The sequence below is a fragment of the Saimiri boliviensis genome, chromosome 8 (assembly GCF_048565385.1).
Source record: "Saimiri boliviensis isolate mSaiBol1 chromosome 8, mSaiBol1.pri, whole genome shotgun sequence".
NCBI classification, from domain to species: Eukaryota; Metazoa; Chordata; class Mammalia; order Primates; family Cebidae; genus Saimiri; species Saimiri boliviensis.
Window position 1 is genome coordinate 106,092,550 of NC_133456.1, and position 17,832 is coordinate 106,110,381.

Below are 17,832 nucleotides of genomic sequence, written 5' to 3' on the forward strand. Positions count from 1 at the left end.
AGGTGTAGACCTTTGCTTAATGTGTTCTTTAATTTCATAAATACGGAGCTCTTTAAATGTCTTCTGTTTAACTTATTTGAACATCAGCATGCACAGCTTTTTAAATATGAAGCTTTGGAGTCAAATTCCAAGTCTAACAACTGAATCTGAATCTGTATCCATAAAACAGAAGACATCTGACAGTGGTTTTGACCTGGAGAACTTTCAGATTTTTTTTTTTAAAACAAAAATTTTAACAAGTATTGTTGTGTCTAAGATTGGGTTGTCCCAGAGCAGGCATTAAGACAAAGATGAGAAAACAAGCAGTGTTTTTTTTTTTGGTTTTGTTTTGTTTTTTTGTTTCTTTGAGATGGAGTCCCGACTGTTGCCCAGGCTGGAGTGCAGTCACATGATCTTGGCTGACTGCAACCTCCACTTTGCAGGTTCAAGTGATTCTCTTGCCTCAGCCTCTGGAGTAGCTGGGACTACAGGTGCACACTGCCACACCCAACTAATTTTTGTATGTTTAGTAGAGATGGTGTTTTGCCATGTTGCCCAGGATGGTCTCGATCTCTTGACTTTGTCATCTGCCCACCTCGGCCTCCCAAAGTGCTGGGATTACAGGTGTGCACCACCGCACCCGGCCTAACAAGCAGTATATTTAAGTAATTCCAAGAAATACTGATAAGAGTAGAAAAGAGAGACATAGAAAAGAAGAATGCAGTAAAAATTATCATCAAGCTAGTTGCCACTATGGGCAATCCCATCTTGCTGGGAAAAGCAAAGAATCAGAGAATAGACCTCAGTTATCCCACTTGACTGATAAGGAAGCTGGGCCGCTTACTTTCTAATTCCTGACTGTAACTGACTAAGGGCCATTCCCAGAGACACTAAGCCCTCAAAGGAAGAATCATCACAGTCCGTCTCTGTTCACAGGCACAGTCTGTTAGTCAGGGTTCTCTAGAGGGACAGAATTAATAAGATAGATGTATATATAAAGGGGAGTTTATTAATGAGTATTGACTCACACGGTCACAAGGTGAGGTCCCACAATAGGCATCTGCAAGCTGAGGAGCAAGGAAGCCAGTCCGAGTCCCAAAGCTGAAGAACCTGGAGTTCGGTGTTTGAAGGCAGGAAGCATCCAGCATGGGAGAAAGAGGGAGGCCAGAAGACTGAACCAGTCTAGTTGTTCCTCGTTCCTCTGCCTGCTTTTATTCTGGCTGAGCTGGCAGCTGATTAAATGATGCCCACCACATTAAGGGTGGGTCTGCCTTTCCCTGTCCGCTGACTCAAATGTTAATCTCCTTTGGCAACACCCTCACAGACACACCAATGAACAATATTTTGCATTCTTCAATCCAGTCAAGTTGACACACAGCATCATATATGCCAAAGGTGAGCACCAAGGGAATACGGCTACAAGTCATTTTTCTGTGCAAATTCCATTACACCAATTTAATTCCTGAATTTGTTTTCTATATGGAGTGGCCAAATAGGACCTTCCTCTACCTTCGTTTTTTCTTTTTCTATTTTCATTCCTATTCTGCTAGAATTAACCAATTATAGTTTCAACAGTTGTAAGTCTTCTTCTGTGGCCTTTGTTTCTACCAAGTCCAGATTTCTTTTTCTCTTTTTAAATTTATTTTAGATTCAGTGGGTACATGTGCATGTTTGTTACATGGGTATATTGCATAAAGCGGTTTAGGTTTATAGTGTATTCATCACTCAGACATTGAACACTGGACTCAGTGGGTAATTCTTCAACCTTTATCACCCTCCCTGCTTCCACCCTTTCGGAGTCCCCAGTGGCTATCATTACCATCTTTATGTCTCTGTGTACTCATTGTTTTAGCTCCCACTTATAAGTGAGAACATCCAATATTTGATTTTGTTTCTGAGTTCACTTAGGATGATGGCATCTAGTTCCATCCACACTGCTCCAAAGGACGTGATTTCATTCATTTTTATGGCTACGTAATATGCCGTGGTGTTTACGTATGACATGTTCTTTATCCAATCCACTGTTGATGGACACTTAGGTTTTTTCCATAGAGGTCCAGTTTTCTTGCATCGCAATTTTGCTCTGCAGATTTAGCCATTGTCATGTTTTATTGTGTTTGATTGCTTCTACCAAGGACAGACATTGTAAATGAGATTAGTCGATAGTGTGACCTCTATGTTAGCCAATCACTGAAATAATTGTGAGCATTCCCTCTTAACCTAGTCTAGGACTGCTGAACTGCAATCACTCAGTTCCATCACTTACCTACCTGTGTGAATGTTAGGAAATGTATACTCACCAGTCATACTAATTGTAAAGAGCAAACGTGGCCAGGTGCAGTGGCTCATGCCTGTAATCCCAGCACTTTAGGAGGCTGACTGGGTGGATCACTAGGTCAGCAGATTGAGACAATCCTGGCTAAAATGGTGAAACCCCATCTCTACCAAAAATACAAAAAATTAGCCAGGCACAGTGGCAAGCACCTGTAATCCCAGCTACTCAGGAGGCTGAGGCAGGAGAATCCCTTGAACCCAGGAGGTGGAGGTTGCAGTAAGCCAAGATCATGCCACTGCACTCCAGCCTGGGTGACAGAGCCAGACTCCATCTACAAAAAAAAAAAAAAAAAAAGGAAAGGAAAAAGAAAAAAGAAATTGGCCTTCTTAAGCACAGAAAGGTTTGAGATCTACTGATTACTGTTTTATCAAGTTGGTTATAGTGAAACTCCAACATCTTTTCCAAAATGCCTTAAGAAAGGTGTGATTTCCTCTTCTAATTTTGTGACTCTCATACAGTCGGCATGTAGGGTTCTTCTATGTGCTACTTATGATTATGAACTTAGTACTAACTGTTCCTATACGATTCATGCTTGTGTTTTGTGTTTTTTGTCTTTTTAAGATTTGATTGTGGGTGCATTTGGAACAGGAAAAGTCGCTGTGTACAGGTACGTGGTTGGTAGTATTCAAATGTTTTTCTCATTGTTTCAAATACAGTTTCTTGTTAGTTTTGCCTTAAAGAGCACGTTTCAGCAATTTATTCTGGTGAATATTTAGATACTCTTTTTAAAGTCTAGAGGTATTGTTTGCTTTCTCTTTCTTTCCTTTGCATTTTTACTCTCATATTGCATGACGAAACTTCCAGATTTTATGAACATAATGTTAAATAAGATATGAAATGAAGCAGGTCTTATAAAACAACCCACTTTTCAGATGTTACTGTATTTGATTTATTATCTTTGCTTTGGAAATGCATTGAAATGTTCACTTGTAAATAAAGGGTGCAGGGTAGAAGAATGTTACTATTTATCCTGGCTTATACAATCAAACTGGACACTTATTAAGGAATAGAACATTCCAGGAGTAGGTAGCCTCCAAAGACAAGTATTGAAAACAATTCAAATACAACAGCCATGGATTCCAAGCCTGGACATTCCATACACTCTGATTTGTAATCTTGGGCAAGTTCTTATCACTTTCAGAGTTTCAGATTACTGATACGAAGGATAACAATATTTATAAGGTTACCTCTGTTCAAAGGATTCAATGAGAATATGCATGTGGCATACACAGAATAGTAACTAGGAGAGGGGTGTTGCTCAACTTTAGCTACTTAAAAAAAAAATGTTTTATGGCAGGACACAGTGCCTCACACTTGTAATTCCAGCACTATGGAAGGCCGAGGCAGGCGGACCACTTGAGGTCTGGAGTTTAAGGCTAGCCTGACCAACACCACAAAAACCCATCTCTACTAAAAATATGAAAAGTAGCCAGGCATAGTGGCACATGCCTGTAATCCCAACTACTCAAGAGGCTGAGGCACGAGAATCACTTGAACCCGAGAGGTGGAGGTTGTAGTGAGCAGAGATTGTACTACTGCATTCCAGCTTGGACAACAGAGCAAGACTACATCTCAAGGAAAAAAAAAAAATTATGAGAATTCAAGACACTAGGCCAGGATATCAAGACAAAAGGCTGAGGCATACCTGGGTGTACTAGGCATATAGTGTTAACCTACTCAGCTCCCAAAGAGGTTCAAAGGTTAGGTTTCCTCAAATAGGTGAGGTGTTCTTCTTCATCAGTTCCAAGACAAACTCAAAGAGGGTTGATTTGTACCAACCATGTCCCGCTTAAGGTTCTAGAGAATCAGTTGAAACCCTCAAGGTGTCTGAAGCATGAGGCTTGGGTTTGCGGTGGCCATGGAGTGCCCCACTCAGAGCTGCTGGAGCAGAATGGACACAGAGCCCAGCTGCTGTGCTTCCACTCCGCCAAGGCCATGTTTTCCATGAGTTTTCATGCCAAGGCTGTGTTTTCCATGAGCTGCTCCCAGACAATTAGCGGGAACAACAAGAACACAAATACAGGCCTGTTTTTGCAAGACATGGAACTCCTCTCACGTGCAAATTTAGCTCAAGCACTCTCCATTGCTCAGGCCAGAACTTTCTTCTCTAGTCCTCTGTCCTTCCCTTGATCCTACCAGGGATCAGAACTCCCAGCCCCCTTCATTCTCTCCTCGCTTTTCCTCATAGATGTTTGACCCCAATACATCTTTTGCATATCTAGTTCTGTTTTATCATCTGTTTTTCCAAGGGATGAAACTAACAAAGTACTGAAAGCAAAATTATGTAACAAAATACAGACAAGTAGCATGAAGGAACTTAGGAGAAATCCAAGCAGGTACATTGCTTATTGTTTAAGGCAGTACTGTAAACCCATTCTGCCCCAAGACGTAGCCCTTCCTCTTGTAGGGGGAAAACTTATCCAACATGGTGTCATTTCTCCCTGTCATTTGGGGATGTTGGCTTCCAACTGTCATATCTTGGAATCAAGCTATAAAATCTGCTCCATTCCCTTCCCCCATGATTTATTCATACTTTTTTGTTTTGTTAACCTCATCTGGTTGGCTGAAATTGAGTTTCCTTATACCCTATCAGTCTCTCTCCTCGAATTTGGCTACATATTAGAATCACCAGGAGAGTTTAAAATTCCAGTGTCTGGTCCTTACCCCATAGGTTCTGGATCAGTTGGCGTGGCAGGGCCTGGGCATAGAATTTGTTTTAAAGCTCTCTGGGTGATTATATCATGCAGGCAGGATTGAGAACCACATCTCTGACTGATATACAGAATTATTCTGAAAACCCACCATCATGTGTTCAGCTAAATTTGCAAAGCTCAACTTGAAAACCATCAACGGAAATTTAAAAATCATCAATGATGCAACAAAATTTGCAAACTTCAAGTGTTCACGGACACAAATGGCTATAAGATGATGTATTTCATCAGATATGGATATAGATAACGCTAGCAGATGGCAGAGCAATATTTAACAGCAATATTGCCTTAATACTGGAGGCCCACTTTGTAAAGAAATTAGGTTTGTGTATGCAACTTCGCTTGACAGACTTACAACACTCTTTGTGTTTGTGTACTTCCAGATGTGTTTTGAGGTAATTAGCTGAGTGTGGTGCCTACCTGTTCATGCAGTGAGCAAAATTCTTGGCACAAATGCTGAGAACATTGGCAATGGCCTCTGAAAGTATTCTGTCTACTGGGGAGTTCAGTCTGCATGAAGTGGGCTTCTTCCTGCCTGTTACCTAGGTGGTTTATTCAAACAAACCCTGCATTTTCTCCCTACAGAGCAAGACCGGTTGTGACAGTAGATGCCCAGCTTCTGCTGAACCCAGTGATTATCAATCTTGAAAATAAAACTTGCCAAATTCCGGACTCTATGACCTCCGCAGCCTGGTGAGTTAGTCCAGGGCTTCTCAAACTCCAATGTGAATTTGCATCATGTGGGTGTCTTGTGAAAAATACAGGTTTGGATTCAGTAAGTCTGGGGTGACGCCTAGATTTTGCATTTCTAGAAAAAAGCTTCAAGAGATGCTGATGCTACTGTTCTGTGGCCCAAGTTTGAGTGGCAAGGAATTAGTCTTTCAAGAGAACCTATAATATGGTGCTGTTCTTTGGCTATTGGCTTATCATTCAAAGGCTACTTCTCTAATCTACAGTCTCTAGGTGATATGAGAGGTATAAAAACATTTGGAGAAATTCCCAGTGAAACAGATCTTGGAGATCACTTTTAGATTCTTGTTATACCAAAATAAACACTAGCCAAGGTAAAAATATAGCAAAATATCTAGACTCTTACATTTTGGCATATGCTTATAGATACTGCTATACTGCTTTTCACATAAAATATATAATATGCACATATAATATCCTTTTTTTTTTTTTTTTTTGAGATGGAGTCTCATGTTGTCACCCAGGCTGGAGGGCAGTGGCATAATCTTGGCTCACTGCAACCTCCATCTCACAGGTTCAAGCAATTCTCGTGTCTCAGCCTCCCAAGTAGCTGGGATTACAGGCACCCACCACCATGCCTGGCTAATTTTTGTATTTTTAGTACAGACAGGGTTTCACTATGTTAGGCTGGTCTCAAGCTCCTGACCTCAGGTGATCCACCTGTCTCAGCCTCCCAAAGTGCTGGGATTATAGGCGTGAGCCACCATGCCCAGCCAATGTCCCCTGACTCCCAATTTACTGGGTTAATTTACTAGGTTTTCTGTGCTGACAAGAGATGCCAGGTTTGTAAGTTAGCATATACAACGAGACAGAAGGAACACATTCTAAAAGTAAAGATTTTTGTGCCATAAACTCTATTTTTGTGTCTGTCATTAAGAATAGGGATTGAATTATTCCTTCTGCCTTGATGATAAGGCTTTGTCTGGACTTTCAGAAACTGGCTGATATAGCTTCTGAAAGTGTTCCTTCTGAATTTTGTTAGCCATCTGGAGGAAGCACAAGATGGAACTCGACTGTAACACGGCTCAAGAAAATACCACTTTGTTTCCCAGTATGAGGTCCTCAAGGGTTAGAAGTGACTGTGTTGGTTAATACCATCAGGGCATATCCTCTGAAAGATCAACAGACGCTTGGGGTGTTTAATGTTTTACCCTTATTTTTCAGGAGATATGGTCTAACTCAGACAGGATTTTTGGTTTCTGAGAATGTCAGAATTGCAGAACTAACCAGTCTTGACCCAGAGAACTTATTTCCAGCCAATTTCAACATGTTGTTGATGGCCTTTTGACAGGAGTTCATACTGGAGTGACAGCTTTTGAGGGTGGAGGGTGGGGACGTAGAGGACCCTGAAGAATTCTTTGAAAAACATCCTATTGCTGGCTGCTGGGGAGTGTGGCTGAGAGTGTCCTCTTCTTTAACTGCTTTTGAAAAGAGTTGGAATTGCCCTGGGCACATTTTAAAATGGTTTAAAACCATAAAATAGTATAATGAAAACCTGATCTGAAAAACAGGTGAGAAAGGCAGCATCTCTCCTTACTCCTGCGTGATTAAATGAGCAGTCAGTGAACTGTGAGAGTTGCTACTTGTTCATGAGTATTAAAACTTCAGTATTTCCTCCAAATGGACCCATGTTCATCCATAACTGAATGAACTTCTAGGCTGAATTCCTTTAAGCACTCTGGTATAGAATGTTGTTGTTTTGAGCTAGATAACTGTTTCTAAGGGTTTTTAGTTTAATGGATATTTTTATAAGGTTGAAGTTTTTTGTTTTTTTTGTTGTTGTTGTTTGTTTTTTAACAGATTAAGAGTTCTGTTTGGTTGTATGGAAAGAATATTAGTTTAACAAGACAATGTTTTTCTTTTCATGAGCCATTTTCTTACTGCATTTAGTCATATTATTAATATAAAGTCCAATTTGTTATATGGATAAATGTATATCCCTTTACAATTATACTTGTTTCTACTGCATACATTTTTCTGGAAGAGGTCTTATTTTCATATGCAAAATTTGTTAATGGTGCCTCAGAGTCTCAGAAGACAGTAAGTTAACAGCTGGTTCAGTCTAGAATGTGTTTCTTTGATTTTTTTTCTTTATTTTAGGAACATACTTAGTTTTTCCAAAATGATTGAAAAGTCTTTTTTTTTCTCTGCTGTTATTAGTGTCTGTATTTGATATTATCTTATATCATACATCTGAAAACTATCACATAAACTCTACTTGGCAAATAGTTCTTTACTTCCATCGATGTGGATTTCTGTGTCTTTCAAACAGCTATGTAGTTTTAGAAAGTATCTATCTTTATTGGCCTTTGTAAGTAAGTAAAAGAAAAAAAAGCCAGCTCAATAAATGTTAATATAATTGGTGACTAACCAATTATAAAAAGAAAAACTGTTTAGTGGAAAGCTTAATTTTAGAAATGTAAAAGTCAGTAACTACCCGCCTGTCAAACCTGATTTTAAAAAAAGTGTCAGATTTGAGTGACTACGTGAAACCTGCTATTTGCTATCACCAAAATCGGATTGAAAACTGATGAGAACGTAAAATAAATTTATTTGTACTTTCAAATTACGTTTCACATTTATCTCATTTTCTCATCATCATAGATAGCTATGAGCACAGTCACATCGCAGAATCACTTCAACCATGCTTGGGTTGGGACTAGCCTCAGAGGATCATGTAGTCTATTGCCCTGCCTTCTGGCCATATCAAAAGCACTGTCCACAAATAGATGCATTTAGAATTTATGTAATAAGGGACCTGTGTTGATTTCATCAGTTTTTTGTTCCAATCAGTCTATTTAGACTAATGGGCCATACTGAAAATGACTAATATTTCTAGTTTGAAATTTTAATTCTAATTTAATAAAAGTTTACAGCTTTCCCTAAAGACCCAAGTATACTTCGTAATTAGCTATAGACCTGCAAGTTACCCTAATTCTGTGATCTATATGACCCTTCATGTATGTGTGTTTATGTGTAATATAGTATATATGTTTTTCTAACTTCAGAGTGAGTACATCAACCCACTACTATAGTCTTGAAATTTTCTTTATAGACCAGGAGAGAGTGCTTGAAAAATTATGACTTGACAGATACTTTTCCACTAATCTATGAACTGGCAGGTTTAGGTCGGAGTGCTGTTATTGATAATTCAGTAAATTGTAACAGTGATATTAAACTAGTATGAAAAAAGTTGCCGGGCGCGGTGGCTCAAGCCTGTAATCCCAGCACTTTGGGAGGCCGAGGCGGGTGGATCACGAGGTCGAGAGATCGAGACCATCCTGGTCAACATGGTGAAACCCCGTCTCTACTAAAAATACAAAAAATTAGCTGGGCGTGGTGGCGCGTGCCTGTAATCCCACCTACTCAGGAGGCTGAGGCAGGAGAATTGCCTGAACCCAGGAGGCGGAGGTTGCGGTGAGCCAAGATCGTGCCATTGCACTCCAGCCTGGGTAACAAGAGCGAAACTCCGTCTCAAAAAAAAAAAAAAAAAGAAAAAGAAAAGAAAAAAGTTAAAGTCATCCAGTTGTTAATGATATTCATATAACATTAACTGAAAAGGGAGAACTAAGAAAGAAATAGAGATTAATACTGACGTGTAATTCATAAATCAAAGCAACCTTTTAGCTGATAACATCATTTATCAACCATATACATAAGGAAAAAATGTTCATTCTTAGAACTTTATTCCTTTATTAAAATTTTTTTATTGCTTTTGAATTGTTTGTATTAAAAAATACTGTATCCAAAATAATTTTAATGTATATGTGTTGATTTCATTCCAAATAGGAATTTATTTTATAAAAGCTAATGACCTTTGTCTACACAGTTAATGATGACTAGAAAAAAGATCATTGACCGATTTGAACATACTTGTTCAAATACTTCCAAAAAAGTTGGACACAGAAAGTGCTGATTTTGAAAGCCAGACTTACTACAGAACTGAAAGATGTGATTAACTATTCATCTTTCTTGAATAATTCTTATAGAAGCAGAAGTGGGTTGGAATCTGTGATTTCTCTGGGGAAGTGGAATAAACACTTGTAATAGCATAGACATTTCAGGAAACTTTTGGCTTAATGGTATGTGGCAAATTGTTTACCCTGAAGGAAGACATTGACTGAGGTCACGGTAGATAGATGAATCCCAGATGTGACACTTTTTCATTACATTTGACACAGGAAGCTGACACATAATTCAAATATGATTGGGGATTATTTACTCCCTTTGAATTCTGTAGAAATATTCAAATCATACTATAGTGTTTTACTAGTATGATTGTTTATGGTTGTCATTAAATCATACTTAAGCGTTTTCTTATATTTTCACTTTCCTAGAAATGTGAAAGGGCCGCATCTCTAGTGATGGCTGTTAGGGCTTGGAATTTTTCAGGAAGAAGTGAGCACATTCATTCACCAAAGTTAGCCATCTCTTGTTCCATCTGTGGCCACACACCAAAGCCAAGTGTGGTCATCCTATAAGCCAGTGCAGACACTGATAGTGAAGGCTTTTGTCTTTATGCCTGTATTGTTGTGCCTACATAGCTTGAGAAAGCCACACTAGCTTCCTTTCTCTTTCTCCCTTCCCTCTTTGTGTCTCTACCTCCAGTCTTACCCCAACTCTACCAAGGTTCTGCCAAATGTTCATCTCCTTCCACGCAGAGTGGGTGTTTTCAGTTAAGCATACCATGGTGCTCCATGCTTCTGAGGATTAAATCTGCATTTTTTAGCATGACTTTCAAAGCCTGGTTCCTCATCAAGCCAGCCTCCCCTCCTACAACTTTGCCATCTTGCTCAGTGCCCCAACCACACTGAATTACTTTAGTTTCCTCAAGTGCGTCCAGATTCTTACCTCCAGATTTTACTTCTAGCTATCCTCTTGCCGAGCTGCCTAATTTTTCCCTCCCTGGTACACGGATGATACTTGCATGTAATTACTGAATAAAAGCAAGAACTAATTGATTAATTAAGCAATTGAGTAAATCAGTTAATATCATGCACTATTTTCCAATATTACCTTCCATGTAATAATGTCACTTGTCTTAACTGTATTAATGTTGAGACCAATTGGTAGAAGGGGTGTGTGTGTGTGTGTGTGTGTGTGTGTGTGTGTGTGTGTGGTAGAAGGGATGTGTGTGTGTATATAATTAGAAATATATAGAGAAAATCATATTCATTATCTGGGATGAGATAAAGGAAGACTTCTACTTTAAATTCAAAACTTTATTAACCAATAAATTACTATTATTTTCTATAGCTTTTCTTTGAGAGTATGTGCATCTGTCAGAGGCCAGAGCATTTCGAACACAATAGGTAAGCATGTGTTCATTTTTACATTCTTATACTCTACTCAGAAAGTTGAACAGTAAAATTTTCTCTGCACAGACCATTTAAAATGAAAGACACCTTGATGAATACTAAGGGTTTCTGTTGTATATATGGAATCTTCTACAAAAATATTACTTCAATACTTGGTAATGCTATTATTTATAAGAACATATAATTATAGGGAAAATAAATAACAACTTTTATAAAACCATTATAAAACATTTTTAGCTTGGAGAGTATATTATAAAATTTTTCCAGCTCATTTATCATGCTTGATCTCAACTATAAATGTGAAATGAAAAATAAACGTTTCCTGAATAAGCAACTTGAAATGAAAATTCATCTCTCGGATAGAGCACCATGTTCACAGAATACTTTTTCTCTACTTTATTTCTGTCCTTTAGTCTTGATGGCAGAGGTGCAACTAGATTCCCTGAAACAGAAAGGGGCCATTAAACGGACGCTCTTTCTTGATAACCATCAGGCTCATCACGTCTTCCCTCTTGTGATAAAACAGCAGAAATCCCACCAGTGCCAGGATTACATCGTTTACCTTCGAGTAAGTATTCCAGAAAGACTCCTCTGGCCTCTCATCTTCATATCCAAATTCCAACCATTCTTCTCCATTTAACCATCATATTTGTCTGCATAGACCCCCATCCGTCTGTTTTCATTTTCAAAGCAGGAAACTTTAAGGTCAAATAAGCTCTTCTTGACCCTGACTTCAACTAACCTAATGATGTGTTGCTGTTAATTTCTAAGGCTTCTTTTCATTTTGAACAAAATCTTTATAATAGCCTTCTAAACTCACATGGTTTTCATTTCTACCCGCCTCCTCCCCAAAACACATAAAAGTGGAACACAATTTATATGAATTTTTCTCCTATGTGAGTATGACTTCTTAGATTTTATCAATGCACATTTCAGAGCCAACTAAGGAAAACATTTAGGCATCCAAAGCTTTTATTAGAAGTAATTTATAATTTACCTTCTTTAAAGTAATGTATTTTTACAGTGACTTCAAAACCTACCAAAATTTAAAAAGTAAAAATGTTTATAACACAATTACCTATCTTCACCTTGGCAGTTGTGAGGTTGTGATAACTCTCAATTTCTCTTTTCCATTAGGGGACTTAAATTAGCAAGGGCTGCCCTAGGGAAGATCACAGGTTCACAATCATACTCACAAATGAAAAGTTGGATATATGACCCTTGATTGGCACACAATTGAAGGGTGACACATCCACTGTGTGTTTAGTGCTTGCTGTTTGGCACTTATCCCTCCCCGCTAAAGGATTTCTGTTTCTTTTTCCAAGAGAACTTCAAATGTTCTCAAGGCATTCTGAAATTCATGCAAGCAAGAGTTTTAAAAGATGATGAGAGGAAGAGAATCTAGATGTTTTCTTCTTCTAAGCCCCAGAGAACTCACAAATCCTAGCAACCTCATGGAAACAAAAATCCAAATTCATGATGGTTTTTGTGACATTTATGGTATATGAGTGTAATCTTTTACTTTGCAACTTGACCAATTCTGCATGAGCTCTTGAAGATCTGGAGAACCCAAAGATTGGCTCCAGACGCATATTTCAATGAAGCCACAGCTCTAAATGATTTCATCACTGCACATAGATTGAGTATGCTGGCTACTATATGCCACATAAATCAGCCTCCATCTAAGCCTGCTGCAAAGATAATTGTTTCATCATTCACTTTCATTGAGTAAATTCCAGTGTTGCCTGATTTTTGCAGACTGACATCTTGCAGCTATTTCATGGAGCCTCTGTTGAGTTTGTGATTATTTTTCCTAGGATGAAACTGAATTCCGAGATAAATTATCTCCAATCAACATTAGTTTGAATTACAGTTTGGATGAATCCACCTTTACAGAAGGCCTGGAAGTGAAACCAATACTTAACTACTATAGAGAAAACGTTGTTAGTGAACAGGTAAGCCCTTGGCGGACTTTGACGGCATTTGCTCAAGCAGGCTTTCTGGGGTGTTGTTCTTAGGGCTTTAAGACTAAAGCCAGCTCCTTTCCTTCTTATTTCTGGATGCAGACATGAAACATTTGGGAGTTTTCCTACCATGTTTCCTGAAACACTGCATGATTGTGTTTTTCGGAAGCCTTTCCTCTTGTGCAACCAAGATTTAATTTGTTCAAAATGTGGCTATAATGGAAGCAATACAGCCTGTAATCCTCATGACAGTGCCAGAGTTGCATTCTTTGCAGATATTTCAGAGCGCATTGGAATGGGGCTATCATGTAAAGTAGCCTATATTGGGAGGTCACAGTGAAATGCAGGGCATTGGCTTGGGTAGAGTCATGCATAGTGAGAGGAAAGCTCTGGTTCCATTTGTAGCAGCGTTCAGAATTTTCGAGAAAAAAGATGTGATTCAGGTTTTCCTAGATTGTTCCTGATGCATGTTTCTACAACACAGGCTCACATTCTGGTGGACTGTGGAGAAGACAATCTGTGTGTTCCTGACTTGAAGCTGTCAGCTAGACCGTAAGTTTAGATAACTAAACATGTGCATTCTAATGGAATGACAAGTAGCAACTTAAAGGTTCTCTGCAGAAAGTCTACACTTCCAACGACTACCAAAAAATATGCTGCGTGAAATTCTTCAGCTTGGCTATACTTTGGGTTAGCTTGTGGATTGGGTCAGTTATTTGTCATTGGTGTCAAATGACACACCTTAAGATTTTGCCTGGGCCATTTCATCTTTCATCAAAAGCAAAAACAAAGAAAAAAAAAAAAAAAAAAAAAAAAAAAACCCATGTTTTTGTTGAAAATAAACTCAACAAAAGTTGATGGGGTGGCTTGGGTTATATTTACTTGCCTCAGTCAAGTAGACAAAGGATTCTGACAGGCAGGTTCCATCTACATATTCACCAAACTTTTTTTCAGCACCGCATGACTCAAAGGCATTCTTAAAACTGTCAAAACAAAATTAATTATAACTTACTGAAAAAACAAACTTAAATAGCATTCTCTGGAGTAAAGCAGAAGGTGTCACAAAATCAAGTAAGAATCAAAGGGCTGCACAGTTGCCGGGAGTGGACACCCCCATTCCAGTACTGGAAATTGCACTGCATTCTGTTACGGGAAGACATAGACTCGAATGTAAAGCATCCTGTGGTCAATAAACAGGTTTGTGTTCCTTTCCCTCCCAGGAACTATCTCACTGCCAGTGTTTGGAATCCGCTTGGTCAATTCTTAAAGGCTCTTCCCCCAAATTTCATAATTTATCAACTTCAAATGCAATCACTTTGAGTAGGATTAAAAAGTGGAATAGGAGATTTCTAGCTCTCTGGAATCCCCTCCCACATGGTGGGAGCTCTCTTTCCCCTCCTGGATTTCCCCTCTGGGGTCCTGCTTCCACATGCTCTCTCATGGAAGGTTTCTCTTTTCTTCTCCTGTTTCTCTCTTTCTCTCTAATCCCTTCCACTCAGTGTGGAAGCTGCTTTCCTCTCCTGGATTCCATCTTTCTGGATTCTCTCACTCAGTGTAAGAGGAGCTTTCCTTCTCTGGTTTTCCCCCTCTGGGAACCCTTCTCACTCAGTGTGAGAACCGCTTTTCTTTCTCTCACTCAGTGTGAGAATTAGCTGTTTCTCTCTCTTCCTTTGTCTCTCTGTGCTTTAAAAAATTAAAAAAGAAAAGAAAAGAAAAGAAAAGAAAAGAAAAAGTGGAATAGGCATTTCCAAATAATGGTTTGATTTGTAAGTCAACTACGTTTCTTAAAAATACCTTGAAATCCTCAGGCTGGGCGTGGTGGCTCAAGCCTGTAATCCCAGCACTTTGGGAGGCCGAGGCGGGTGGATCACAAGGTCAAGAGATCGAGACCATCCTGGTCAACATGGTGAAACCCCGTCTCTACTAAAAATACAAAAAATCAGCTGGGCATGGTGGCGCGTGCCTGTAATCCCAGCTACTCAGGAGGCTGAGGCAGGAGAATTGCCTGAACCCAGGAAGCAGAGGTTGCAGTGAGCCAAGATCGCGCCATTGCACTCCAGCCTGGGTAACAAGAGCGAAACTCCGTCTCAAAAAAAAAAAAAAAAAAAAAAAAAACCTTGAAATCCTCTACTGGTGATTTAAGATCTTATTGTATCTGCCCACTTCTTCCCTCTCAGTATTTCCTTTGTGTTACTCTCTCCTTCTTACTTTCCAAACCATCTCTCTTCGTTTTATTCCATTGCCCGTTTTCTTACTAATGTATGTTTTCAATAACATGCTGAAGCTGCTTCATTCTGGGTTGTAAGTGAAATGTTAAATTTGCAGGAATTTTGTTGGTAGATTATTAAATATGTCGGTAGCTTGAAGTTGACCACAGTGCATGGATTTACACCACTGGAATCTGAAAATGCTATAAATCAACACTTTCTTTTAAAAAGAACTGGTTGTTAAACATTTACCAACATACTACTGCATGTTTTCCTACCCTTTTCACCCAGAGATGATTCTCTTGCCACTTCCTACCATCTCTTCATGATGGTCTGTCTTCTTTATTTTGCATTTGCCATTTTTCTTTTGCTCTTCGATAAATCCTTAAATAAAATATTCATGAAGCCAAGAAGTAGAGTACCTAATACTTCTTTTTAAACGTCATTTTTAGAGATAAGCATCAGGTAATCATTGGAGATGAAAATCACCTGATGCTCATAATAAATGCAAGAAATGAAGGGGAAGGAGCCTATGAAGCTGAGCTCTTTGTGATGATACCAGAAGAGGCAGATTATGTTGGGATAGAACGCAACAACAAGGTAATGCCCGCAAATTATTTGAAGTCAAGAGCTAAGTATATTCTTGAAGTCAAGTAAATCTTAAGAAGGGCCATCTGAGCTGAGAGTTTCTTCCTTAGTAAAAGGTCGCAAAATGATACCTTCTTTTGTTAAATCAGAACGACAATGAGCCATGAAGTAGGGGGCGGGGAATACACAAAGAAAGATATTAATACTGTGTTATTCAAGAAAGAAGAAAATTGGATGATTATAAACCAGTCACTGGAGAAATTAGGGTTTATATTGATTTTCATGTTAGAAATAACAGGGAAGTCAAAGCTGCCTGGAGGGAAGTGAAAGGTGATTTGAGGCTTGAATTACACAGTATTAATGTCTTCTTTGCCACAGTGCAAAGATAAATTGGCCAAAGATTGAGAGCTAAAGCAGAAAGACTGGCTGAACGAAGAAGCTTACCAATGCGATCCATAAGCTAACCTCCCAAGCTAACTCCCTGTCCTCGCTGGGTTTTCTACCCTTGTGTTGAGTTCTTTTCAGTTTTAAGCGCATGTCAGGAAGCCTGGTTTTCATTATTGGTTAGGGAAGAAGGTCCAACCAATCCCTGTTAAGTATTGATAACAGTCTGGACAGGCACTGGAAGGGAAACAAGGTCCTTTTCCTTTCTGCTTGGTCCCCCTTGCCAGAAATACAACCAGGAAGAGCCTGGTCTTCCTCATTTGTCATTCCTCAATGCCACTGTTTGTTTAAAGGACAACAGTGTTCTTTACAGTCTTCCCCTTCCTTATCAGAACATGAATCTTCCCATTCAAAGTATCCTCCAGTTCTGCAGTGTCCTTAATCACTTGATCTAGAAAACCATTACAAATACATTGCATTACACTGAGAAAGTCCCTCAGTATTGGAAATATACAAACTCACAATTAAGGGTGAAGCCCAAGTGTCACGTTTCCTTCATAGGATGAGGTGTAGCATAGGTGTTCCTCAAATACTTGCTGATAACTTTCTTCATTTAGCTAAAATGTACTAAATGTGTACTACTTTCCAAATACCACACCCCGAGGACCTTGATCGTCTTAATGATTGAATAATGTAATGAAAAGTAATTCTTCTAAAGAGATGTTAACAAACTGTTGTTGTGATGTTGGTATTTTAACAGCACTTAAAAACGTATGGAATATATAATTCTCTATTCATACTTCTATTCTCATGTTTTTTTGTTTTAGTTGAATGATCTTAGTAAAAAAAAAAAATTAAAAATGAGTCATGATGGAGAATCTTTGATAGTTGTTTAAAATCCTTATGAGTTTCTGTTGAAGAAATTTGCAGGAAAAAATACCTCCAAAGTCATCACATGGTATACATTAAATGTATACTGCTGTTTTGTGTATGTCAGTCATAGCTTTAAAAAGTCGTTTTTTAAAAATAGTCCTAAATTCTTCCTAAGTCTTCCATGCCAGCAGTGAGGTTGGATAGAGAGGAAAAATCATTCCATTTCTTTTCAAGAGTGTTCACAGCTCTCCAGCTTTCACTTCCCTGTTATTTCAAACATGAAAACAATATAAAACCTAATTTCTCCAGTGACTGGTTTATAATCATCTCGTTTTCTTCTTTCTTGAATTGACTTTTTTTTTTTTTTTTGAGACAAGGTCTTGCTCGGTTGCCCAGCATGGAGTAGAACAGCATGATCATAGCTTACTACAACTCCCGATTCCTGGGCTCAAGCAATCCCCTCAGCTCAGCCTCCCAAGTAGCTAGGACTACAGATGTGCACACCACCACGCCTGCCTAATTTTTGTATTTTCTGTAGAGAGGGAGTTCTGCCATGTGGCCCAGGCTGGTCTTTAACATGTGGCCAGGCTCAAGTGATCCACCCACCTTGGCCTCCCAAAGTGCTGATATTATAGGCATGAGCCAACCTTGCCTGGCCAATTACGTGATTTTTTAAAATCGTCTTCATTTATCTATTCAAGTCACTTTAAGATAAAAGTAAAT

General features: G+C 38.9%; 1 protein-coding gene across 1 annotated transcript in view; it reads left to right on the forward strand.

The window, feature by feature from the left end:
* ITGA8 (integrin subunit alpha 8) overlaps positions 1 to 17,832 on the forward strand; it is a 186,224-nt gene that overhangs the window by 90,555 nt on the left and 77,837 nt on the right. The window contains exons 14-20 of the mRNA XM_003930633.4: positions 2,876 to 2,921; positions 5,611 to 5,718; positions 11,032 to 11,087; positions 11,507 to 11,661; positions 12,911 to 13,048; positions 13,542 to 13,609; positions 15,717 to 15,864. Of these exons, the coding sequence (XP_003930682.1) occupies positions 2,876 to 2,921; positions 5,611 to 5,718; positions 11,032 to 11,087; positions 11,507 to 11,661; positions 12,911 to 13,048; positions 13,542 to 13,609; positions 15,717 to 15,864 (719 nt within the window). The remainder of the gene's footprint in view (positions 1 to 2,875; positions 2,922 to 5,610; positions 5,719 to 11,031; positions 11,088 to 11,506; positions 11,662 to 12,910; positions 13,049 to 13,541; positions 13,610 to 15,716; positions 15,865 to 17,832) is intronic.